General features: G+C 44.6%; 1 protein-coding gene across 5 annotated transcripts in view; it reads right to left on the bottom strand.

Annotated features, from left to right (window-relative positions):
- GNE (glucosamine (UDP-N-acetyl)-2-epimerase/N-acetylmannosamine kinase) overlaps positions 1-19678 on the bottom strand; it is a 34463-nt gene extending 14785 nt beyond the window's left edge. The window contains exons 1-3 of one of the 5 annotated variants that reach the window (XM_056324596.1): positions 19530-19678; positions 4453-4661; positions 1053-1504 (exon numbers count right to left, since the gene is read on the bottom strand). In XM_056324596.1, coding sequence (XP_056180571.1) covers positions 1053-1504; positions 4453-4661; positions 19530-19580 — 712 coding nt within the window. In that variant the 5' untranslated portion in view covers positions 19581-19678. Of the gene's footprint in view, positions 1-1052; positions 1505-4452; positions 4662-9041; positions 9111-9321; positions 9515-10119; positions 10315-19529 lie in introns of those variants that run through there. The other 4 variants (XM_056324599.1, XM_056324597.1, XM_056324595.1 and 1 more) reach the window with 4 other exon arrangements.
- Positions 19679-26071: the final 6393 nt, after the last annotated feature.

The following is a 26071-nucleotide window of genomic DNA, read 5'->3' on the forward strand; positions in this document are numbered from 1 at the left end:
AAGAGTAAGGGAGGACATGCTTTTGAAACTACTGATATGAAAGCCTGAACAGTCAAGGCACAGAATGAGTATCTTAACACAAATTTCAATGCTATAATAAAACTCAAGGGAGTAACAGGAGGATCTAGCTTGTTATTTGGCTCTCTAAGCAAGTTTCATAACTTTATAGAGACCACTACCTAAACCCCAGCGAACTCTTAACTTGCAGGCCTACCTCTAAAGCTTTGCAAGACTATACCAGGGTCAAGAGCCTGTTCTCATACCAGTGTAAATCTGGAATAACATGAAACCTCCGAAGCTGCTCAGGTTTTCTGTCATTTGTCCATCCTCAAGCAAAGACTTAATTCCCACTGCTTTAAAAAGTCAGTCATACTTAATACTACACAGATTCCATCTACGCATACATATATTCCAACTACACAGATTGATGTGCCATAAAGGAGATATCAAAGATAAAAAGCAGACAAAAACCCCCACAGGAATTATTTGTAAGTCAATGAATATGAAACACCGAAAGCCTTTGTTGCATGTTGCCCTGCTGCAATGCGTTCCTCAAAATAATGTTCATAATCTGAATTCCCTTTGATTTTGTTTAATTAGCCCTGAATGGCTTCGATTTTATTAGAATACATCCTTTATACCAAAATAATTACTCATCTAAGACACTTCTGTTTTTAAATTGTTGAGCTCACAGAAATTCCCCATTTGAGGTGTTATTTTTTTGATTTGGCAAAGGACTAGATGTATCTACTAGGACAGATTTGTAGCTTTCCAGCTATGCATGGTAGCACACATAACAAAAGAAAAATAAATGTAGCAAGAAAGAAAAAGCAGATACCATTACCAAATATATTAGTTCTTTTGAGAAGCAGCAAGTTAATGCTTCATAATCATGTCCAATTAAGCAAACTTACTAGCAAGAAGCCTGTCTCTTTCTTTCCTGTACTTTTCTCAGAGGTACTGGTCAACAGATCCCACAGACTGATAATCTGGTTACTGAGTTTACCTAGTGCTGAAAGTTGTATGAAAAACATAAAAGGTGGGCTGCTCACCTAGCCACATGCGTATAATACTCATGTAGTCCTTATTTTTGGCAGAGAGAAGCTTGTCATAGGAGGGACAGCCTGCTAAAAGGATGCGGTCATGGTCTTCACACATGGCTATCAGGTGCTGCTCGGCGCTCCTTGTGCAGCACACGTGGTAGTGGGCCAGTTTGGTTATGGCGTGTCTGATAGAGTCATCAATGGTCCCACTGACCTCCCCGCCTTCAATGTGGAGAATGCGAATGTTCATCAGGGCTGCAGACGTGGCCAGGGCCAAAGCATCGAATCTGTCCCCATGAACTATCATTATGTCAGGTTTGAGGCGGTTCAGTACGTCCGGTAACTTGACCAACGCAAGGCCCACTGACTCCACCATAGCCGCCTCATCCTCGCCTCTCACAATAGTGTGCAGTCTTGTATGAATATCAAAGTCATCTTGTTCAATCATACGATAGGTATTACTGATGGTAAAACAGGAAAAGGGTTAGATTCAATACAGCTTGGTTTTACAGCAACATAGCTTGACAAAACAACTGCCTATCAGAACAATCATACTGGCTTTGAACAAAGGCCTGCTTACCACATCTGCATCAAGGAAGCTAGTTTTTAAGATTTCAACAGAATTTTGTCATCCATATACGGATGCTTCCTCATATTCCAAGCATCAAGTTTTTCTAGGCACCTTTAACGAGGAGCTTTGCTGGAAGTGTTCTGGAAATCCTCCGGAATCAAGCTCTTTGTTCAGGTGTTTGCAAAGCCTCTAGGAGAATAGATATGGCATGATTTCCTTTCAGGAAAGGTATGTTGACTCCTCACCAATATATTGACTTTGTTGGACAGATATATAAATACAACAGATATGATGCAAAGCTGAGGCCTTTATGTTGAAGGAAAATATCCTGCAGCTAGCACACATTTTTCAGATTTTGTATTTGAGCTGTATCAAGACTTACACACTCACAGATTTAAGGCATCACTGCACAAAGATGCCTTAAGTTCAAAGAAAACAGGCTTTTGCACTAAGGGAAAAAAAAAAAAGTGTTTTCCACACATGTTACCAGCTCCATTCCATAACAAGAAAATTAAAATAGTCCTTGAATACTGAGAATTGTTATTGTTTACAGTTATGTATTTGGAATATGCCAGATCACACATCTATATGATTATCTGTGTTCCACATTCAGTAAATCTGACCCAAGTAAGTCTGCATACTCTGGGTGGAGTAAGAGAGTAAAAACTCAGAAGTTTTCCAATGTTGTCTTCAACTCCACATTGTCTTATTCAAAGACGCTTTTAAACTGATTTAAATCAGGTTTAACTTCCATTAAATCCACTCTGCAATTCACATTCTACAAATGAAAATCTCGCAATCTGCAAGCTGATCAAAGATAGCAAAGACTATAAAGTGCTTCAGCTCAAGTAAAGAAGCAATCTCCATTTGACATTAACTACAGAAAACCCTATCTATTCAATTCTGCTCGCTGCTGTAACGTACCAGATACGTTCCTACAAATAACTTGTCTGGTAGGTTTCTGGGTGTTGGTTTCTTTTTTAGGTTTTTGGTTTGTTTGGGTTTTTTAAGGCAAATCTTTTTTATAGGACTGAGTGAAGTGGGTCAGATTTTTATAGCATAAACTGCATTACATATTTCCAACTCCATTTACAATTACACTTCATAGACCTGCCTTTTTCCCTACTATGTGCATTTATACCAAGAAGCTTTCTTCTCTTTTCTTCTGTATTCTTTTTCTTCTGTATCTTTCCCTTCTGAAAGGTCAAAATCTAAGGAACAAACAAGATTGTGTTCTTGCCGTTTTGTTTCTTCTACCATCCTCCAAGCATTTCAGTAAAAAACATCTCACAGGATCACTATCATTTCAATTCTGCTACTGTTGATTACCCTACTCAAATCACTAGAACACATACGCTTTAAGGATCCACTAATTCTCTAGGATCCTCCAGGACTGAAGGGCTATGTCCCCAAAAAACCCGCAGTACCAGGTTTTAAGAACACTTGCCACAAAGCAACTGACGGCAACATTTGTCAAATCAAAATACATGTTTCTTGCTTTGTGCATTACAGTTATTGTAATTATGTACATTACACATAATACAAACAATACCTGTTTACATCAGACAGACAGGTACTGGACAGAACTGGAAAAGTAGTATTTCATATTAATTTGTACAAGTCTTGCAGACAGCAAAGAGTTCAGGACTGTAGAAAAATCAGGGCCATCATTCCCCTCTTCAGCAAATGAAATAAGGATTACATTGTTTCTCCAATCAGGATGTTAATTCAACATGCTAACCTGGCAAGAAATTCCATTGGCATTTTTTGTTTGTGTTTTTAAAAATCAGGTTAGTTTTGTGGTGTTGAATTCACCTCAGTACGTTATTAGACAGAAAGAATGTCCAGTACAAAGCAAGGAACAGAGCACTACACTGAGAAAGGGCAGCAGTGGAACTTCCTGTATTAGTAGTTTGAGGTAATGTAACTTCCTCAAGCTCTAACTTATAAAGTGCCAAAATTTCCCATTCAAAAGTCTAAAGAGTCTCTTTACTTGAAGATACGTATATTCTAAAAGTTCAACAATGCTGATATGCTGCAAGCCTTATGCTCAAGTCTGATTTTGACTTGCAAAGTAAGCATTTTCCTATCTATTTCACCCCATTTTTAAATGGGGTGAAAAAAAAAACCCCAATCTATTTTTATGCCAAATTTGGCAAATGCAGCCTGACAACATATGCAGAGCATATGCACCTGGGATGTGGGAAGTCCTTCCACAAAGAAGGGATTTGGACCAAGATATTCTGTCCTCCCAGGCAGATGATCTGACTGCTTCCTTACAGCGTCCAGCAGAGGGGCCCCTATCAGTTGGCACTCTCTTCTGCCAAACCATACCTAACAGATCTACCAGTTACTCATTTTGTCAGAAAGAGACAATGACCCTTTCCTTCCTCCACATTCCTGGAAGTAAGAACTAACAGTATTCCCCTGGGTTATGGAATATTTAAGTAGTTTTTCCAATAACTGTGCAAAGCAGAAGAGCTGAAACTTAAAATGACCGAAGGTTATCTTTTCTCTGTGAAAATTAAAAACCGTAGGGCATTTCTTCGGGATATCTGAATGAAATGAGTTTCTCACTTATAGTCTGTGATCCTGCTGAAGATCTTAGTTACAGCATTTACACAAAATCTTCCTAAAATTCCAAGACTGGTTGAGAAAACCCCCAAAATACAGAGCCTCAGAAGATGCTGCAAAATGAAATAAAATCTGAAAAAAATACATTTAAAAATGTGTTGTGTACATTGATGATGATGACAAGGGTTTTTGTTACCTAACATTCATGACATTATCACTAACACCCCAAAAGCAGATTGGCAGAGACACAGAAATTCACCTTACCCATAATCATCAATCAGGTGGGAACCAAGCACCACAACATCAAGCTCAAAGAACTGTGGTTCTGCCTTAATACCGAACATAATGGGAGCTAATTTTGAGTAATCAGCACGGTTACAAGTAGCAACACAAACACGAAGTTTGTGGTTGTTTCCATTCTTCTCCATGACTTCCTTTTGCTTCTGTTTTGAATGATTCTTGAAATACACCTCCTGAAATAATAGGGGTAGGGGGTATGGGGAGAAGTAGCGTTAATTAATTATCTTTACAGCAAGTAAGTAGTACACTTCATGAGCAGCATACACAAGTGCAGCCCAGAATTGTGGACACTAGTACCTCATCCACTGATAACAGACAACTGATACCTTACAGTACCTATCATTAGAAGATTTTAGAAAAGGTCTGGTTTATTATTTGTTTTTAGTTAAAACTCAGTTTTAATACTTCTATTTATATAAATAATATATAAAAATTCTATATCAGCAATATTTAAGTATTATGAGGTTTAACTGTTAGTGAAATTGCTTTTCCCTGTTCAGATGGAAATGTCTCTAGAAGAATTAGTGATGCCTTAGTAAATGAAAGAAAAAAAGTTAAATCGCATATTCCAAAACTACAGAATGGAACAAACTGCTACAAGATGTATCCACTGAGACTCTGTAAACAAAAAGAAAAAGCTTTTGCCAGAGTCAGTTTACAAGTCCGTTAAACACGTTTTGGTGAGGAAGGAGAGTTAAACATTGACTTCTAAATTCTGCATACTGTTTTGCAGGCCAAAGTACATCAAGATATTCAATAATACAATATTAGGTTACATTAGACAACTTTTGGAGACTAGTAGACAAATAAGGCTGATGATGATCTGGCATTTTGAAGGCTATTAAAAAAAGGGGGGGGTTCTGATGACAGAAACTGGGTATTTTTACAAGCAACATCAACAGTTACTGTAACAAGATGTTTTCTCCAATCCAATCTTACAACTTATTTAGTATCTGATTAAACTATGTAATAATTTTTAATGTCTACCTATCCTCTGTTTATCATTTTGCCTTGATGTTTTTATTCTGGGTTATTTTTTTCATTTAGCAATTGGGAAAAAAAAAACATTTTAGAGAAAAAGAAAAGCCTATTAAAAAAACGACAGAGCAGTAACTCCCCCAAAACAACCCAAATTTCCCCTCCCCCCAAACAGAAACTACTAAGATGGTACTAGAGGTTATCAAACTGACCAGGTATTGATCAGTTTTTTGCTGTTCTTCTGAAAATAACTGTATTTTAAGGAATTATCATCTTTCTGGCATGAAATCTAATGTTATGTCAGATTTTCACTCCAGTTTATTGGCAAGTAAACTTTTTCCAGATTAATGCGGAAGGATTGTTCATCTCTGACTCGGAGCACTATCAATATCTCTGCTGGTTTTGACAGCTAGCGAAGCTCTTTCTGAGCAGCTGCTATGCAATCATGACAACATTGATATCCAATTTCATGCTCCTTTTATATTGCCTTTAATTTTTTTCAGTGAGTTTTTAAAAGAAAGGTTATTGTGGCATCCCACTCTTACGAAACTTACAAAATTCAGCAACTTTTCAAAGATTTCCCTTTTCGTATCACAGATTAGTTTAGGTTTTATCACACATAATAAAACAATGTTTTTGTATAGTAGTAATGTTAGAGTGATCAGGAACGTATTCCAAGTTGTCAAAGGTCACCGACATTTCTAGTCTTCACTTACAATCCATTACAGCACTGCAAAACTGACTTGCAGTGATGGTTTTTCTAGTTTAGCTCTTAACAACCATGATTCCTAAGAGAGTTTATACTACCTTTCAGAATAAAATTGAAGTGGCAAAAAGTAAAGACGGCTGCCATGACGAAGCTCATTAGAAATGGCACTTCTCATTTATTCAAGTAAAGCAGCTATGGCTACACCAATCAACTTCAGCAGAATAGATACAGCCTGAAATTTCAGCATTTGATTACTATCCTGACAAATTAAGATGAGTTCTATGGATTCAGCCATAAAGTAACAGATTATTTGGTTTACACTGAGGCCCTTCAATTTAATTTACATTTGACCGTTACTTCAAATAACTAATGACCGTTTTAAACTTCCAAAGGGTCAGATGATAATCCTTCAGACAAATTAATTATTTCCTCGTGCTGAAAACATCTGCAGTTATGTGTGTATATGATGGCTGTTTTAATTTAATCTTGCCATTCTCTTTGTCCAGCAGGCTTGAAATATTTTAAATCTATGTAAGAAAAATTCAGTACCTTATTTGAAAATTTAGATACAGTACTTTGCAGCATTTTAAATGCTGTATAAAGTTAGATCGGAAAGCATGTTGCCCTGTATCACAAAGTGAAACTTGAAACCACATTAGCTAGACTCAGATCAAACACAACCACTGCTTTCTCATTTCTGAAACAACCTCTTTTTGGAGATTGTTCTCAGCAGGACATACGGTCATTACAGATGTAAAAGCAGCCACTAATTCAAATAAAATCACGTTCAAGACGTGAAGGCTGCTTCTGACATCCCTATATGCTTATCTTTGAAACTGCATGAATAACGTTAGTATAATTAGAAGCAAACCTCTACAAAACTCTTCCAAGTCAGCCACTGCTGTATACATATTCTATACAACATAAACTGAGAAGCCAAAGTAAAAGTGCATAGTAAGAGAGACAAAATGAGCTTAGCTGAAGTCTACTTACTCCAAGTTACCTGCCTAAGCTAGAACCATCACTTCCCCTCTGACAAACCAGTTATCTTTTCGTTTATACAAAACGGGCTGTTAACCACCAGAACAGTTTCTGTTCTTGATCTTCAAGCAGCATCTAAAATTCTAGAACCTTACAATCCAAATTCGGAAAATACAATCTCCTAAAATAATAAGTCTGTAAGTTGTAACAAACAACAGCAACAAAAAAATCTCATGGTTCACAGAACTGAACCACTAGACCATACATCTTTCTGGCCACACAGATCTCATTTAATTACAGATGCTACTGGCTGCAGTAATGGTCTCCTGAAATAACTTCAGAAGCAAATGTGGAGATACTTGAAAGGTATATGAACTGACCAGAATCAAGAGCAATTTGTGCTGTATGTGCCTTTCAACTTCTGTTAACAGTAGGTTTCAGTAAGCCCCAAAGCACAATTATTTTTAGTACTGCCTCAAAACTCTGTAACACAGCAGTTTCAGAAGTTGCAAGTAGGCCACACACAGGCCTTAGTGCAGACAGAGTTTTCCTGTTGCTGTCAGTTTCAACGTGTTTCTTCTGAAGAACTAAAATATTTATCCTACCAAAAGGACTGAGAAGTGCCAACTACATGGGGAAATCTACCACTAATTAAACCAGTTTATTGTTTTTCAGGTCAAGTTGGATGATGATTTCCAAAGAAACGGGTGATGTACTGCTTCATCACAGTTTAAAACCAGACAGCATTCTATCTTGAATCCAACCTATGCTGCGCCTGTAAATGCAAAAATAATTCCGTATTTTCAGATAGCACTCACTGTCAACAAGTAATGGCAAAGTCCTTTCGACCATTAACAGCGCATTCCTCCCAGTAAAGCTGAAATGTCCTAGTTACATAATTTTGTTACCATTACTATTTTAGAATTTATTAACAGGTTTTGCAGGCTAAACATTTCTTTTCAGAACTGTTCACTGAAATTCTTTCAAATAATTAATCACTAACAGTTGCCTCTTAGTTTCTAGGTGTTTGTATACCAAGTTTGATCTATGCAGCTGTGTCTAGTCTGGGACCTTCCTGTTCCAAGGTCTGCCTCTTCCACCTTGCTGGGACAGATAATCTTCAGCAGAAAGGAGAAGAAACAAAACAGTGCTCCAAGAAGGACTACCTGAAATAATTAATCCTTACTTGTTTTGGTCTACTGCTCTTCCATATCCCATCTTAAAGCTTTCAGACTATTAGAGGTTAAAGGACTTTTTAAGGCTGGGGGTTCTGGGCCAGATTCTGCAGCAACCAAGTAGATACTACCTCTGTTAGCAGTCTCAGGTGCGTGTGACGCCCGCCCCTTTATTAGTGTTTTACAAATGATACCACTTGTATATTCTGCATTCACTTTTCTATCCAAACAGATTATTTCCAAAATCAAAGAGCCTGGAACACTGCTTTTTTACAGTCTCTGCACATGCCTGTGTGCTTGTGGAGCCATTTGACCTTCCCAGTTTCTTCGCTGTGTGGTACACATATAGGTTACACTACCCAAAACTCTCCCCACACCATGTGCAGTACGTGTGCTCATGTGGTGGCACCCTTCCGTGCCCGTGGAAGCGCGCACAGCTGGGGCGCGCTCCTGCAGCCCGGTGCAGGTGACCACTGACAAAACCAGGTCCCTCAGCAACCCCCTCGAGCGCACCAGCGCCAGTGGGAGAAGCGTTGTATCACCCGACACATCTGCTTCTTCCATCGCCCTGCGCATACATTACGCCACGCTACAGCGAGAAACCCCCTCCCACCGCTCCGCCACGAAGGGGATCAACCCCCCCTCCCCACCTCCACCCCCCCTCGCTTGTGCGTACGCGGGATCGCCCCCTGCGCGCCTCTCAAGCGTACCGATGCGCCTGTCACCCGGGTGCACGTCCTGCCTTTCCGTGCCCGCTTTCTGCCACCCCTGCAAGTGACACCCCCGCCCCCCCCCCCCCCCCCCCCCCCCCGCGAAACCGCTCGGGCCGCGTGACAGCCGGGGCGCGCGCACCCGCCGGCGGGGCCGCTTCCCCCGCGCTCCCGCACCCGCCTCGCTGCGGCAGCCCCTCCGCCCTCCCCGTCTGCCCGCACGCACACACCCACAGCCCCGCCCGCCCGCCTCACGGCCCCGCAGCAGGCTCCCGCGCACCTCTCCGCTCGCCGGGACTACGGCGCCCTGCATCACCCGCCGGCGCGGACGCGCACACACGCCTCGGCAGCGCCGCTCAGCCCCGCAATGGGCACAGGCCCGGCCCAGCGCCCCGCACCCACACCGCCAGCCGCGCTCCAGGCGCATGCGCGCCCACCGCCAGCCCCGGCGCCGCGCCGCACGGCGCAGCCGGCAGGCGGGCGGCAGGCGTGCAGGCGTGCAGGCGGGGGGCAGGCGGGGGGCAGGCGGGGGGCAGGCGGGGGGCAGGCGTGCAGGCGAGGGGCAGGCGGGGGGCAGGCGGGCCCGCGGCTTCCCGCCCCATGGCGCCCCGGCGCGGCCACCGGCCGCTCTGCGGAGCTCCCGCCCCTCCCCGCCCCTTGCCGCCAGCCGGCGCCGCACGCCTCTCCCTCCCCGCCCCGCCCCACCCGGCAGCGCGGCCTGAGCGGTCCCGGTCCCTCCGGGCGCCCAGATACCCGCGCAGGCCGGCAGGGCCTCACTCCGCGGTCACCTCGCTCCGCGCCGAGGCCGCCACGGTGGCGCCGGAGCCCGGGGCATCAACGCCCGCGCCGGCACGAAGGCCCCGCCCCGCCTCGGCGGAGGGCCGGGGCAGGGGCTGCGGGGCCCGGCGGAGCGGCGGGCTGGCCGCGGGCTCTCTGCCGGCCTGGCGCCGTGCGGACGGGCCCCGCATGTGCCTGACGAAGGGGCGAGCGCGGGGCGGCCCGTGGCGGTGGCTGCGGCGCCCTGTGCCGGCAGGCCTCGTCCCGGGGCACCGTGCCCTGTGTTAGGGCAGCCTCTTACCTCGGTTTATATAGGGAACGAACCGATGAAGCATGCGACAAAGCAGTTGGAGCTGTTCAGTGATCTCACAGCCTCTGCGAGGATTACCGTCACGTTAAGAGTTTTTAAAATGAGGGCTGTCGGAAAACGGCGACCTGTGAGGCTACCCGTGGGAGACACAAAGTGAGGGCAGACAAAGCGAGCAGCCCACAGCGATGCGAGGGAGAAGGAGGTGGTGGCGTTGTGTTGCAGGCTGCGAGGAACCACAGCCCTCTGCAGGCGAGAGCCCTGCCCGTAGCTCAGGAAGTTTCTGGGTGTGCTGCGGAGTTCGATGACTCTGGTATTAGTTCAGCCAAGAGTGCCAGCACGTCCTTACATCCTGTTGACTTCAGTGGCATGCAACGCAATCAAGAAAGCTGTTAAACCAGCTGTCAAGTTATTGCCGATCATCTCTCTTTCAGTTGATTATATGTGTTTTGTTTTCTCAGACTGGTTGTGTTTTGGGGTCAAAGTGGTCTGTTATTAGTGACATTACTGTGACTTGGATCCTAGTTCAATACCCTAGGCACTGTGTGTAAGAATAGCAACCTATGTCCACTACATTTTGCTACAGAAGCACCTAAATAAAGTGTTTTGGTATCTGATGTTACACAATCCTAGTAAAATGAGAATTCTTCACCCATTTTTCTCCCTCTGATAGATGTCATATTTCTGTGGTTGAAACCTGACTATCGAATGTGGTAGGGCTATCCATCTGATCAAGCCTCTGCCACATTCAGCTGTTTGGTATCTGCACTCTGACACAGTTTTTCAGTCCAGATTGTGTCTTTGTTCATCCGTATCATAACTGAGCTGTCTCAAATCCCTCCTGCTTTTGCCCTCTACTTCTCAGAAGAACTAGCTTTAATAGTGACTCTTGTGTCTGAAATACCTAAAAGTAAATAGATGCAGGGAATAGGAATGGTTGTATTCCTGTCCTTTACTAGAGAGAAAAAGCTGACTTTTCTAGTAGTTACAAATATTTGTTTCGAAAGGTTTTGAGGAACAAATACTGAAGTCTTCAACTAAAAAAATAAAGATCTTAAACAGGAATTACTGTAATTTAAAGAGTAAAGTAAAAAAGCTTTAAGACTTTCCCCTGGGGAATTTAAAGTTCTGAACTGTTTCCCAAGAGAGAGAGAATATCTTATGGTGACATTCAGAAAGTCTTGACAGCTGTGATCCAGTGAGTCATAGCTCCTCAAAGCCTCAGTGTTTTGAGAATACACAACGACTTCTCAAATGACCAGGGACCTTAACTTGAAATGCTGACCAGAGGTAGTAATAGCAACTGGAAGGGACCCACTATTTCAGGGTCTGCAACAGCCAGTCTTCACATCTCTGACCACATCTTCCTTTCTGGTGAGTATCAGATCCAGGTTTGCATTACCCTTGCTGGCTCATCTGGCTGCTGTGCTAAGAACTTGTTCCAAGACACACCAGAAACCACCTGGACTCTGCACACTGCTGTGTTCTCCCTCCACAAAATGCCAGGGCCATTTGCAGTCCCCAGTGAGGCCCAGGCTTCTACATCCAGAGACTTCCTTGGGGTGCTTAGGTTCAATTTATGTCCCACTTAAGTTGTTTTCATTGTTCTCTGCATCACTAGATTTTCTTTATGCATATTGCACATTGCTCAAAAACCTATGTGCATTCTGGACATGTCATTATAAGTCAGTTTGTATTGTTTCCTGTAAATGCTTTCAGGTTATGGTAAACTCACCTGTACGTCTACAGCTGGTTTCACTGAAACAAAATGCTGAGGAAGAGCCTGAATCAAATTTGAGCATGAGTGTATGAAAGTATGTATGCATTTACAAATGATGAATTATACTACTACTTATAAAGCTAGAAGCAACTACACTGAGGGTTAATTATTCTTACAACAGCATCAGTGCATCTCTTCATGTGTTTTCTCCAGAAATGTTCTAATGGTGTTTCAGCATCTTGCTGCAGAAGGTGGAAAGTTGATGCTCCTTTCGGCAATTTCTCCCCACCAAGAACTCACATATTACATAAACAGGATAAAATTTATCTTGTGTAACTAACTGAGCCCTGCTGGAGAGACAAATTCTCTCCAGAAAGATGAGATAGGAGCAGAAGCCTCAGCCCATAACCTGCCAGCTCCAGTCAGCCTTATGCTTTGCTGTTCAAAATCTCTTAACGACATCCTGAAGATGGCCTCCTGTCCTTGCCAAGCCCTGAGGCAGTACTGGGGCTCACGAGAGGAGTAGGGGGTCTCAGTGTTCACATTAATTCATTAGCCCTCTCCTCATCAAAAAGCTATGCAGAAATAGTAACAGCCTTTGAGGGACTAAACAGATATTAATACACAAAGTGTCGGGAAATGCTGGAGATTAGGAACTTCTTTCTAGAGTGGCCATGTTTCTTAAGATTTGAACAGAAGGACCAAGATCATCTGGTTTGGTTTGCAGCTGGCTCGAAGATCAGACTGGAAACCCATGCTGAAGGAGGTGAAAGTTGCAATACTGTGGTATGACAAGGGATTTGTCAGTGTGTGACTATGTCCGGGAGATGGATAGTGTGGACAGTCAGTCAATAGCACTGTGATTGTCTGCACTGGGGCTAAGCACTGTGTTACTTCTTCCCTCCTGAAAGCAAATTAATATGTCTTTTAAAATCAACATCTGCATGGGGTAGAGCTTTAATGACTTCTTAACTCTTCATTTACACCCATTTTATTTGTGTCAAAACCTGATGCTGAGTGCAAGAAAGTGAAAACTTAGGCTAAGGTTTTCAAAAGCAACTAGAAGCAGCTGTCCATGTAAATTCTGTACTGTTCAGCCTAAAACACTTGAAAGCAACTTGAATTTTAAAGGTTAGGGCCACAGTGCTTTCAGTAGAGCAGGTTCTTCTGACACAGCCAAACCAGTAACTTTTGAAGATTCTGGCTCCACTGTGAATATCCCTTATAAGAAAAGACCAAGTAACACATAGTACATGATATAAGGAGAATATAAACAGATACACACAGTAGAGAAAGCATAACAAGTTACTACCTTCCTGCATTTTCCTGTTTGCTCTTCCCAGTTAAAACAACCAGGTGAGCTGTGCAGATAATAGTAACTGTAAGCCACCACAGCAGTGTGTTAGCTAGCCCAGTCACTTCATTCAGGGCTTGCAGCTTGTGTGTGATGTTTCAGAGAAAGGGAAGAGGTGGAGTATAAAACAGTGACATAAATGCTATGCAAAGGGAAATTTGGGGGTTTACGCTCTCCTCACCACAACATAGATCTCACATCTTTGCTGAGTGTCTTATGCTAACAGAAAATGAGGAGCTGCATGTAGGCAAGATTGTTAGGCATAGAATTCCTGGCCAAGGGAGAGGAAATCCAAAACCACGTGAAAATTTTGTTCCTTGTTTTGGGGTGGATATGTGCCCAAAGAAGAGCAACAAAGCTGGTGAAGGGAGCTGTCTTATGAGGAGCACTGGAGGGAACTGGGATTGTTTAGTCAGGAGATAAGGAGCCTGAGGGGAAACCTTATCATTCTCTACAACTACCTGAAAGGAGGTTGTGGCAAGGTGGTGTCAGTCTCTTTTCCCAAGCAGCAAGAAATAGGACAGGAGGAGATGGCCTCAGGTTGCACCAGGGGAGGTTTAGATTGGATATTACGAAAAATTTCTTCATCTGAAGTGTTATCGAACACTGGAACAGGCTGCTCAGGGAAGTGGTTGTGTCACTGCCCCCGGAGGTGTTTAAAAGACATGTAGACGTAGCACTTAGGGATGCAGTTTAGTGGGGACTTGGCAGTGTTGGGGTAACATTTGGACTTGATGATCTTAAGGATTGTTTCCAGCCTAAATTATTCTATGATTCTATGTTAAAATCAGGTGCAGTAAAGCCCCAGGTAACCAGCAGAGTTGTGAATCTCATTGAAACAACTAGGAATGAGCTAAAAAATATCACAGGATTTTCTTTAGAGCTGCCAATGTTCTACAACAGATTAACAGCCTCTTCTTTCTCACTGGAAAGGTAGCACATGCTGATGTCTGGTATATTGCAATACAAGACCATTTCCCTATATCCTATAAAATTTGAGTCATTTCTAGCAAGAGTTGTAGGATGTGATAGAGGCATGGTATGAAAAGCAGCCTCCATTCTCGGGGATTCCTTGGTCAGGGGCAGGGAGGTGAGATAGGACCCACCTGAAACCCCATGCAAAGCACTGGAAAGAGTGCTGGCAACCTCAAAAGGATTTTTTTCAGTTCATTCAATCTCCAACAACAATCTTAATTTCAGCTGAAAAAAACGCCAACCCCACAAAACTTTTCTTTCCCACTCTGAAAATAAAATAGTGGAACTGACCCACTTCTTGCCATCATTATGTGATTCACTCTGCTTGTGTGATCTGCTTAGTCCTTCAAAGTGTCCTTCGAAATTTACTTGGATTAAAAGCTTTTAAGGTTATGGTTTGTCTGTTGTTTCTGAAGCTCCTTGTTCAGTTGATTGCAATTGCTTATTGTTGACACACATCAAACATCCACTGGGGAATATGATACGGTTCACCATACCCAAGCTGGTTTGAAACCAGTTGGTCTTGAACAATGATGGCAGCCTAGGCTGGGGTTGATTCTTGGGGTGGAATTCTTCCTCTTACTGTGCTGATGCTTGTGCTGGGCATTTGAACCCCTGATCAGTATACAACATGGTTTGCTTAGAACAACTTGAGGTACGTTCAAACAGGAATGAATAGAGCTGCTGTACATACTCAGAGTATTTGGACAAAAGCCAGCAAGAGTCAATTTGATTGGAGGGGGTCATCGCTAGGTAAAGCAGTGGATAAGTTTGCCAAATACCAGATCCCCGTCTCCACCTCAGCTACAGGTGGGAGAATTATTTGTTATGCATACTTGGTTGAGGAAATCATGCAGAAGAAACAGCCAAGTTACCTGGATGCAAATGACCAGGAAGCAAGTTCTGATCACTTTGGGCTTTTATCACAGTAACAAATTCAAAAGGCAAGTTTGCAAGACTAAGCTTAATTCTTTATGCAGCTTTCAGTAGGAGCTAAACCTATGTTGTTTCTGCTTCTTTCCTACTGTATTATCACAATTTTAAAGACGGAAGATACTAAAATTACCATGTTCCAGTAGTGCTACAGTTCTAATTTTGTGTTCTGCCCTGCACCATGCATCCCTCTGCCCTCACTCCAATCTTGCTTTCAGTGGGTGCAAAGGGACAAAGGGTGGACTGCGTTGTCTGTTCAGTGAGAAACATCTGTGTATGTGGGTCTGTGGAGGCTTGTGAGCTCTAATAAAGGTGCAAGAGTTGTGCTGTCTCAAAGCAGGAAGTCCAGCAGGCTAGACGCTCGGAGAAAAGAAGGGGAGGAGCCAGAAATGATCATCTAGTGGTAAACTGCCCAATTTTTCCACTTAAAATTGGCATACAGTGTTGAAAAGAAAGGTAAATAGCTAGCACTAAGGAGGAATACTACAGCAAACTCTGGCCTCTTTTACTATGTAACTTCTGTGTAGTGAACAAGTCTAGAGGTTCCCGTTTGCTTTTCTTGTCCAACTAGTATCTCTTTTTTACATTTTTCTCAACCTTTCTGAGGATCTTTGGCATCCTACTTGCATGCAGCTGTGTTTTCAATGTGGCTGTGGCTGAAAAATATTTGAACTATTATGTCTCTGCTGGTAATTCCTAATTTCTAATTTTAAGGGGTACTAATTCTACTACATAATTAAAAAAGATATATCTGTTAAGCAGAGATGTATTGTTAGGACTAAAGAATGATAATAGTAACCATGTATTTCCATTTTGTTTCCATATTAAAAGATATGTTTTGTGTGTAGCTTGTTGACTTTTACTTGGCTATTAACTGCACTAAGAAAAAACCTGAAAGAAGACAATGTGATTGTAAAGATGGTTACAGTACAAAGCATATAGTCAGTTTGCAGTTTTAAAGAGATGAGGAAATTTTGAGAGACAATATAAAATGGGCAAAGAAGTGTAGCTGTAACTGTTCACTAAGGGTATATATGAGTTATTCAAATGTCTTGTTTAAGCATATGACTTTTAAAGCAATGTTAAATCCTAAACTATTACATGGCTATTATAATTTCCTGAAACAATTTCAGATTTTTTATTTGAAGAAGCTTGCAGGATTGTAATGGAAAGCTCAAATGTCTGTCAAAAGTATTTTTTTTCTGTATCAGGCATCACACAGAAGTATGTCTTGGGTTTTAATTCTGGGTCAAGAATAAAATGTCCTGATTTTTTGTTTGGAGTATCTGTAGCCCTTATTTTCATTACCAGTAACCTCCAGAGACAGTTTTGTTTTTCCAAACATAAAGCAAAAGGCAAGGAAATGTAGAAACAAGCATACAATTTTAAGAGGTACTATCTCTAAAGAGTGGATACAAAGCCTTCAACTAACAAAGCTTTTGTAAATGTGCTTTACTTGGACAGGCAGGCATGACCTTGTAAATGATGAAAAGCAAATGTTTGGAGTTCAGGATGACATTTAGTTTAGTTTTTCCTTACAAACATTCTAATGTAAAACCTCGGAGGATATGCAAATGTTCTATAGTTTTCATGAGCACCCTTGGTTTCCTTAATGTGAATGGGGAGCTTTGTTAATTTTCACTTCTGTCCCTAAGCTGGTTTACTTTTTAGCATCTGATGTACTGACATTTAGGAAAGAAAAAAAAAAACCCAACAACCACATGTTAAATGGCCATTTACTTCTTTCCTTCCTTCTTTTTGGTACTTATCTGGAAAAAAAAGTCACATGAAAAGCATCTGGGCCGGGTGTTATTTTGACTTAACCTTCAGGGTAGTCTAATTCTCTCAGCTGGAGTTGCTATTCATGTTCTTTTATTAAAGGTTTGATTTAGTACTAGAAGTTTTAATGAAAGATGGTCCAGAATTACAAAGAAATAAAAGCAACTGCTAAAATATTTCCTGATTTTGCAGGAAGGGCAACTCTCCTGATAGATGTTCTGACTTCAGCACACATGTCCATAGGCTATGCAGAGTCCCTCTGGGAAGACCATACACCATCCATTATCCCAAGGACGTAGGAGGCTACTCAGAATCATGTGGTTACAGAACAGTTTCTGACTGGCCTGGCTGCTAAGGCAGTATATATTAGAAATTCAGCCTGAATGTCCCTGCCATTTGGCTAGCGAGACTCCATGTTGTGAGAGGTTCTCCGTCTTTTCCTGTACTTTCTGAAACCTCCTCATGTGTCTCTGAAAGGCAGTTATGAAAGACTGACATTGTGTATCATGCTCTCACACCTGTATTTTCCCATACAAAGTTCTATGTTCCATCTCAGTATCTTATAATAGAATTGGAAGAAAAAGAACATGATTTTCGAAAGGACATTTTGTATTTTCAAAACTAAGTACTTAGTGGGAACATCACTATGACTGGCTTCTACCACATGAAATCATGCTGTTTTATGGAAAAAATAACAGGGATCCTTGACTCTGCCCTAGTCTCTTTTTTACACATCCCATAAAAATCCCCTTTCCTTGAGTAGCACAGTGCTGAGGGGAATCTCTTTTCCTTCATTATTTCCCCTAGTGTGAGCTGCCAACCTTCTTACTAGCTAAAGTTCTCCAAGCTGCTGGTAGACTTGTCAAGTATTATAAGCAAAAGAAGCAATGCAGCAGAGGTGAGAAAACTTCTGGTAGAAGAGCGGTCCCAAGTCAAAAAGTCCCTTTAGTTTTTCCTTACAAACATTCTAATGTAAAACCTCGGAGGATATGCAAATGTTCTATAGTTTTCATGAGCACCCTTGGTTTCCTTAATGTGAATGGGGAGCTTTGTTAATTTTCACTTCTGTCCCTAAGCTGGTTTACTTTTTAGCATCTGATGTACTGACACAGTGGTGTCACATTTGATCTTAAAGCACCAGAAGGAAACAGTGCTACAGGAGGGCAAAAAATGTTATTGATTAATTTCTTACTTAAAAATCAGGACAACAAGCAGTTTTCAAGTGCTTGGTGAAATGTATTTCTTTAAAGCCTAAACCTGAGTTCTAGATGGATGTCTTTACTGGAGAACATATAAGGTGATGATACTACTCTCACCTCCACACCTGGAGCCAAATCCGAATTCAAAGCTGGTTGGGAGGCAAGAGGGAGGATATGCAAAGAAATATTTCAAAGGAAGAGGTGTTTCCAGCTGACATGGTAAGACATTCAGATTCGAATGTGACAGGCCTTCTTTGCCTAATAGGAACATGTATCTTGTTTTGTATTTTGGCAGACATCACCTCTGATGCCTTTTCTGCACCCCTTCCGCATGCAGAGAGCCATATCCCCTGGTAGCTTGAAACACCTGAAAGGCAGCCACAAAACCTGCTCTACAGGTGGCAAAGCAAACAGCCTGGGGCAACAGCACCAGCAGAAGGACTTCTTGCAGTGGGAGTGTGCTTGCCAAGGGGCAAGGAATCAGGACCACCCCCGGGCGCATTGGCTGGCTCATCGGTCCTCTCTCTGTTCTCTTTCAAACCTTTCTGGACCTGCTGTCCTTCTCCCGGCTGTATGCCTCTTCTCTGCCTTTCCTTCAATGTTGCATTCACTTCACTTGTTAGCTGAATGCCTTCTGACAAAACCTACCTAAAAAATTACCCCACAGAGCTCAAGCCCCTTATTACCCGGCCTGCATTCACGTCTCTTCTCCCAGCGCCTGCACATACCCTGCTTGGATGTGAACCATCTGAGGGGCCATGCCTTTCTCCCCGCCGTGCCTGTTCAGCACGTGGGATGGTGGGTCCGTTCCTCATTGCCACGGGTACATCAGCAAAATGAAACTGAATAATAATCCTAAAACCCTGCCACCACCTTCTAGGTAGTACCCCAACACTGGCCAGTCCAAACCTTATCTCTCGTCTCCCAAATAACGGACAAGGAAGTGACAGTGACGAGGCACAGAGTGCTAGCTTCGGGAAGGTCACCAGCACCCCGCAGTTTGCTACGGACTGAACAGCGAGGAACCCGGGAGCGCGGATACAAAGGAGCGACCCCCGAGCACCGTTCCCCGCAGAACTTCTGCACGCCCAGCGCGTCACCGGCGCGGCCGCAAGCCGGCACGTCAGGCGGAGGAGCGGAGGCACGGACAGGTCCCGCACCGGCCCCGGAGGAGGCACCTGCCGCCGCCCCCGCGCCGACCGGGGTCCGCCGCCCGCCCGGGTGCCGGCTCAGCGCCCCCCGCAGCGCTGCCCCGGGGCCGCCGGCAGGACGCTGCCTCCCCCGGGAAGGCGCGGGCCGCCCGGCCGCTGCCGCCGCCCCCGCTCGCCGCCCGCCGGGGCACGGCCGCTGACGAATGGCAGCCCCGCAGGCGGTCCCCTGCCCGCACCGCCGGGCCCTCCCCCCACGGGGCCCGCCCCGGCGGCCAGCCGTGCCGCTGACTTACGTGGGGGCCGCGGAGAGGCGGCTCCCGGCGCGGCGGCGCGTTGGTCCCCATGGCGGGCGGCGGGTGCCCGGCGCCCCGCCGCTGTCCGGGCGGTTCTGCCGCTGACACGCCGCAGGCGCCGGGCAGCCGCGGGAGCGGCACCCGGGGCCGGGGCCACGCCGGGCCCGCCCCACGCCGCAAGCGCCGCCTCCTCCCGCCGCCGTGTGGGGGCCGCGCTCGGCCGTGGAGGACGCCGCGGGTCGAGGGGCGCCGCTGCCGGGCCTACCGGCTGCTCGGGATGAGCCCGCGCCGAGCCCGGCGGGGTCGTCAGGCGTGCGGGGGACACGGCTTTAGCACGGCATTTGCAAAGGCCACGCCGGTACCCCGGGGGGGCAACGTGGGAAACGGGGGTCCGTACCCGCGGTGCCCGTGTGCTGGGCGGCATGGCCGCCTCGGGCGTTTGGGCCTCGGGGAGCCATTTCCCTGCTGGGTACCGCTGCACGCACAGCAGCGCGGAGGTACAGGAGGTACAGGCGGCCTCGCTGCTGCCGAGCCTACACTCTGTGTACCACCAGCTCGCACCGATGACACCTTGCGGTTTGAACGTTGCCGAGGCTACCCAGATCCTTTCAGGACATGAACCACTAGCTGCCTCAAGGCAAGGAGCTTGGGAAGCACGTACGGCACCTGCATCAAACGAGGGAGCCTGCCGGGCGCACGTCTGGGAAGACAGTAGCTGCCAAAACTTCAGAAGTCTGATTCCAGCTTCTTCCCTTCATATACGCGATTTCGAGTCTGTGTCTTCCTGTGGCTTCTTTGTAGCTGTTCCTCTGACCGCTTTCAGGTCCCAGGACCTGCAGGTTTGCCCTGTCCCAAGGGAGCCCTGCAGTCGCCCTTCTCACACAGGACCCTCAGCTGCCATAGGCGCCTTTGTGATCCCTGACTTGTCATCTTGGGGTACTTGCAGTTCTTCGTAACTGTCTTTTGATACCCAGTATGTGGGCCTTAGTGCTTGCAGAGAGATCACTTGTGTCCAGCCATTCTCTCCTTTCCTGCTTGTTTTTCCTGAAACACATGCATTCAGCATAATGTACATTTATAGCAGAAGCACCCCAGTAACCAAGTCAATGTGCCGCACCCTTAAATTTTACTGACTGGCTCTTCCTCTGTGACCAGATTTATACCTATACACAATTCAAGAATAGCCACCGTGACTATAGCTGAGATATTTTTTTAACTGGGGATCAATGTGCTACGCTGATGTCGGTTTTAACTCATCCCTATATAGTCATGGCAGTTTATAATTTTGTGTCATTTTGTTAGCAGTGTCTTTCTAGCTGCTCATTTTATCCTGTTATATGTCTACAAGGCAGGCTGCTAAATAAAGCATCAGAAACAAAGGAAAAAAATAAAGCAGCAACTGAAGACTTGAAGAGGATGAGCACGTGTAGAATTAGAGGACCAGGAGGTACTTCATGAGTTTGCTGTGAACCTTATATTGCAATTTTTTCCCATTTCCACATACATACATATATATCCGTGTGATTCTTCTTTCACAAGGTATTTCAGTTGTGAGTTCTTCTGCTGCTTTTAAGCTTTCTGCTTTCTTTATCTCAGAAAAATACCTTTTTTTTTCCTGTCTGCAATCTAATCTGAAACCCACCAGTGTTACACTGTTCTACTGGAGTCACATCCTACACACACATGCTTGCAGTTCTTACTGCTTCTCAGCACTGAAACATTTGCTTAACGTATTCTTTTCTCCCATGGCTGCATTATGCATGTGTATGCATACACATTAATATATATGCAGGTACATGGGGTTTTTTTGAATGTGTTTGCCAGTTGTGGGAAACAGCTTGTTCAGTAAACAAGCTGTATTCTATATTCAAATTTCCCTGTATCAGATACTTGGTTTCTAAAATCTCTCCATTGTTGAAAAAGGAGAACGTTATATTTGGAGCCTGAGGCTGATTATCCCTGGGACAGCACTATGTAGAAGGAAGAGCCCAAATTCCTTTGGGCTTGTCCAAGCCCAATTCTCTTCTTACTGCACTTTTCCACTTTAGCAGATGTTTGTCATCCTGCTTCTCCAAATCTCATTGCTCCTTTGCCTGGCATGGGACCTTTATTTCCTACTCTCCTGACGATTAATCCACTTCCAGAGTGATAGGCCTTTGGTTTGGGTTGATACTAATGTAAGTTCTTTTTATTTAAGTCAAGTGCTCCTTTGGTACTGTGTTATGTAGCACTGTGGAAAGTTTAAGTCAGGAACTGTGTCTGCTGGGCCACTTCCGTGTTAGCTTTACCTCCCAGTATAAGGTCTGTCTTTTTCTTTTCCTGAAACTTTGCTAGAGAAGGAGCCCCAGAGCACAGGATGTTAGTCTGAGACATTCTTGAGTCTGCTCTGAGAACTAACCAAATGCCTTGAGACAAACGAGCATACTTATGAGCTTGCAGGAACAGCCATGTGTTCTTGTCCTGGTCCCCTGTGCCATATAAGTTGTACTAGTGTTTTTGCCAATATGCAGGAAAACATGACCACAGGCTTGGAAGGTGCAGTACAGTACCCCCCAAGTGTGAACAGCTCGGTGTTACATGCCTTTGTCTTGGCTTTCTGAGCTGAAAGATCATTGTCACTCTCAGGCAGGCTGTACAGACATACATGTCCAGGCATGGTAATACGTAAGTATAGGGGTTTCGGGAGGGTGGCTGAGGGATGCATAGAGGGCACCTTTGAGAAGGTTTTCCCTTACTGTCCCTTGGCTCAGAGTAGCAACAGGTCATTTCTGTGATTTGTTCACCACTCCTTCTCTGCAGAAATGATAAGCATAGGAGGCGGTTGTGTTGTCCCTAATCTTGACCGAGCTTATGAGTCACCTAAGGATGTACAAGTTATCTGGGCCTAGCTGAGTGCCTATCTTCTCACACAGAACCAGATGCTCCAGTGCCATATCTCACCTGGTCTTCTGGCCTCTCCTTTAAAGAACAAATCTTGGTAAAATGTTGTTGCCCAATGTCCACTCAGCCTACAGTCTAAAAAATTATTACATTTTTAACAACACTTTGATCAATTTTTATCAGTTTGGTAGTTTCAATTCCTCCCTCTCTTCCCCCCATTTAATCAGACCAGTGGCTTGGGGATGGAGTTAATCCCTGTGAACAGGGGTGTTCTTCTGGGGAACAGGCTGCATGATGAACTCTAACTGTGCTGCTTGCATTGCCGGTCAGGCTGGGCAGCTGGCACACAGCTGACAGCAGCCCAGCTCTCTGGTAACGAGAGGGGAGAAAAAAAAGGCTTTGCCTTTGCGCAGTTGTATAGTATGTTAAAATGAGGGATAGTGTAGTGATATATAGGATGTACACTGATGGCTTCAAACATCCCTGCCTGTTCTCCACACCCCTCCACCGGCCTTTCCCGTTGGAAGGCAGGTAGCACCCCTTCCCCTGCCGGTTCTGCCTGGGCTTTCAACAGCAGCTGAACAGCTTCACTGGATCCCCTGTTTTGCAGGTTATGCAGTCTGGAGTACTCTGCCCTGCCTAAGTGAGCAGGCATTTGCCTTAGAGGAAGCTGAAATGTGGACCTGGAGGTTTAGCAGCAGGTTTTTTTGTGCTTCTGTATGGGAAATCAGAGCCTCGAGCTGGTGTTGAATCTGAGAGTAAATGTTAACTCTGCTGACCCCTTCTAGGGTATGCTTACTTTTCTCTGCTTTGGGGCAAGGAGGGACAGAAGGCACCTTTCAAACAAACTCTGATTAAACAATTAACCTTGCTATACTAGCTTTTCTTGTTCTGCCCTCTTTGTCTCTTTATTTGCCTCCAGGCTGTTCGTGTGAAAATGGCATGTGAACAAAATGAACTCAGAAGAGAACGCTCTTATGTAGTTCATGAGGGCTCAGTTTCAAAAATGTTGCTGCAAACACTGCAGGAATTCAGGATAACAATTAGGACAGTGAAGTTACCTAAGCAGAAAGAAAGGGCCTGAACTTCCAGAATGATAGAAACCTAAGAGGTGGTTTCTGCGAACTGCTGCAAGGAGGGACTGTGTGCTCCTCAGGCCAGTTGGGCGCTTCCACTGGCCCTTTTCATTTCCTGCTTAAGAGCCTGGCCAGGCAGTCTGGCAGGAGTGGAAAGGGGATCCTGTGCCCACAACAGTGGGGTCTCCGGGTTGAGAGGAAGGTGAATGGGAAAGCTCTGTGTGGAAAACACCTGGCTTCCCAGTAGCTTATTCAGATTCAAATGGGTGATGAATATTTTCAAAAAGGCCAAAGCTCCATCCGAAAGTCCAAGGGTGTTAATATGGTAAAGACAGTTGAGTTTCTATAGCTAGTGGCATACAGTGTGGTGAATGGCTAATACATTTAGTTAGCCACAACTCACTAAAATTAAAATAAATAGCATCTGAAATATAATAGCATCTCTCTGCTACCAGGAGAAAAACATCACATTTATTTACATGTCTGCAGTCTGTTCCAACACTCTGAAATCAGATCTTACTCCTGAGTCAGGTTTTGGTTAAGTCCTTTGTTGTGATCCCAATAATGTGGCTGTATGTAGTAAGGTTCTCAGAGTAATGATTTAGTACACAAGCTACGTGGTGCCAGAGGAAAGCATGTTTACATCTGCTTTTCTAATCTGAAGATTAGAAAAAGCTCTGCTGGACCTGCAGGATCCTGCACAGCTGGAGTTCAAGGAATTATTTGTAATGATGGTTATCTTCTGACTGTTCAGACAGCACTGAACTACAGTCCCTGCTTCATTCTTGAGAAGCAAGAGTCTGGGAATGCTAGGTTTATATATGTGTGGAGGCAGGCTGGAGTTAGGATTCATTGGAGATAGCATGGGATGTTTACCTAGAAAACAAGAAGGTGTCCTGTATTAAAAAAAAGGGTCACATTTTGCTTGCAGATTTTCACCTGGGAAGACTGCAGATCCCCACATACATTGGCAACTTACATTGACACTTGCTCTGGTGCTAGAAAAGGCAGATGAAGTCACCAAGTATTTTGAGGGAGTTGAGCAATTAGCTCAAGGAAAGCCACATGGGTTTCACAGTTTGCTAAAGAGGTCTGTGACCATATGCAGGAGTCATGAGGTCTAGTTAATCTATCAGGAAACAGATCCATGTGACATCATGATGAGGCCAGGTCACACATGATTTTTTATGGGAAAAAGCATGCAGAAAAGAGCACTTGGTTGTTACAAAGACAACACATCAGTTAGAGGATGGTCCTCAGACAACCTCTGCCCTTACCCAAACTTTGGAAGATACCTTTACCAGCCTTCTACCTCACTGCTATGATGGGGTATAGCAGAGGGACTAGCCAAGACCCAGCACTTCCCAGTAACCCTGGTTCTTCACAGAGTTGGCTGTTTGTGGAGGGAGCGCCATGGTCAGGTGTCTCTGAGCATGACAGCACTCTGGCTGGTGGTCTCAGAGCTCCCTGTCAGGTGTTCTCTGACAAAGCAGTGAGAGGCACTGAGCACCTCTGTCCCAAGTCTCAGAGTAAGCCTTACCAATTTTGATAAACCTTTTGACACTGTCTCCCATAAGATCCTCAGAGAAGCTGATGACATATGGATTTGATGAGTCGACAGTGAGGTGGACTGAAAACTAGCTGAATGTCCAGGCCCAGAGGGTAGTGATCAGTGGCACAAAGTTTGAGGCCAGTAACGAGTGGTGCACCCCAGGGGCAATACTGCATCCAATACTCTTTCAGCATCTTCACTAATGAGCTGGATGATGGGACAGAGTGAACTCTCAGCAAGTTTGCAGATGACACCACACTGGGACGAGTGGCTGATTTACCAGTGGGTTGTGCTGCTGTTTAGCAGGATCTTGACCTCAGACTTAGCAAAGAGAAGTTCAAAGTCCTCCACTTGAGGAGGAATAGTCCCCTGCATTAGTATATGCTGGAGACCAACTAGCTGGAATGCAGCTTTGCAGAAAAGGACCTGGGGTCCTGGTGGACACGAAGTTGAATGTAAACCAGCAGTGTGCCCTTTTGGCAAAGTAGGTGGGTGGTTCCCTGAGCTACATTAGGAAGAGTGTTGTCAGCAGGCTGAGAGAGTGATCTTTCCACTTTGTTCAGCACTGGTAAGGTCACACCTGGAGTACTGTGTCAAGTTCTGGGCTCCTCAGCACAAGAAAGATATGGAGCTACTGGAGAGAGTCCAGCGAAGGACCACAAAATTTATTAAGTGACTGGAGTATCTTTCATATAAAGAAGGTTGAAAGAGCTGGCACTCTTTCAGAGAAGGCTCAGGGGGAAATCTCATCAAAGTGTACAAATATCTGAAGGGAGAGTGTAAGGAAGAGGGAGTCAGGCTTTTCTTAGTGGTGCCCAGCGACAGGCAATGGGCACAAACTGAAGCACAGGAGGTTCCCTCCAAACGTCAGGAAATACTTTTTTACTGTGAGGGTGGCTGAGCATTGGCACAGGTTGCCCAGAGAAGTGGTGGAGTCTCCATCCTTGGAAATTTTCAAAAGCTGCCAGGACATAGAACTGGCAACCAGCTCTAGGTGGCCCTGCTTCAGCAAGGAGGTTGGACCAGATGACCTC

This window comes from Falco biarmicus, chromosome Z, assembly GCF_023638135.1.
Source record: "Falco biarmicus isolate bFalBia1 chromosome Z, bFalBia1.pri, whole genome shotgun sequence".
In the NCBI taxonomy this organism is placed as follows: domain Eukaryota; kingdom Metazoa; phylum Chordata; class Aves; order Falconiformes; family Falconidae; genus Falco; species Falco biarmicus.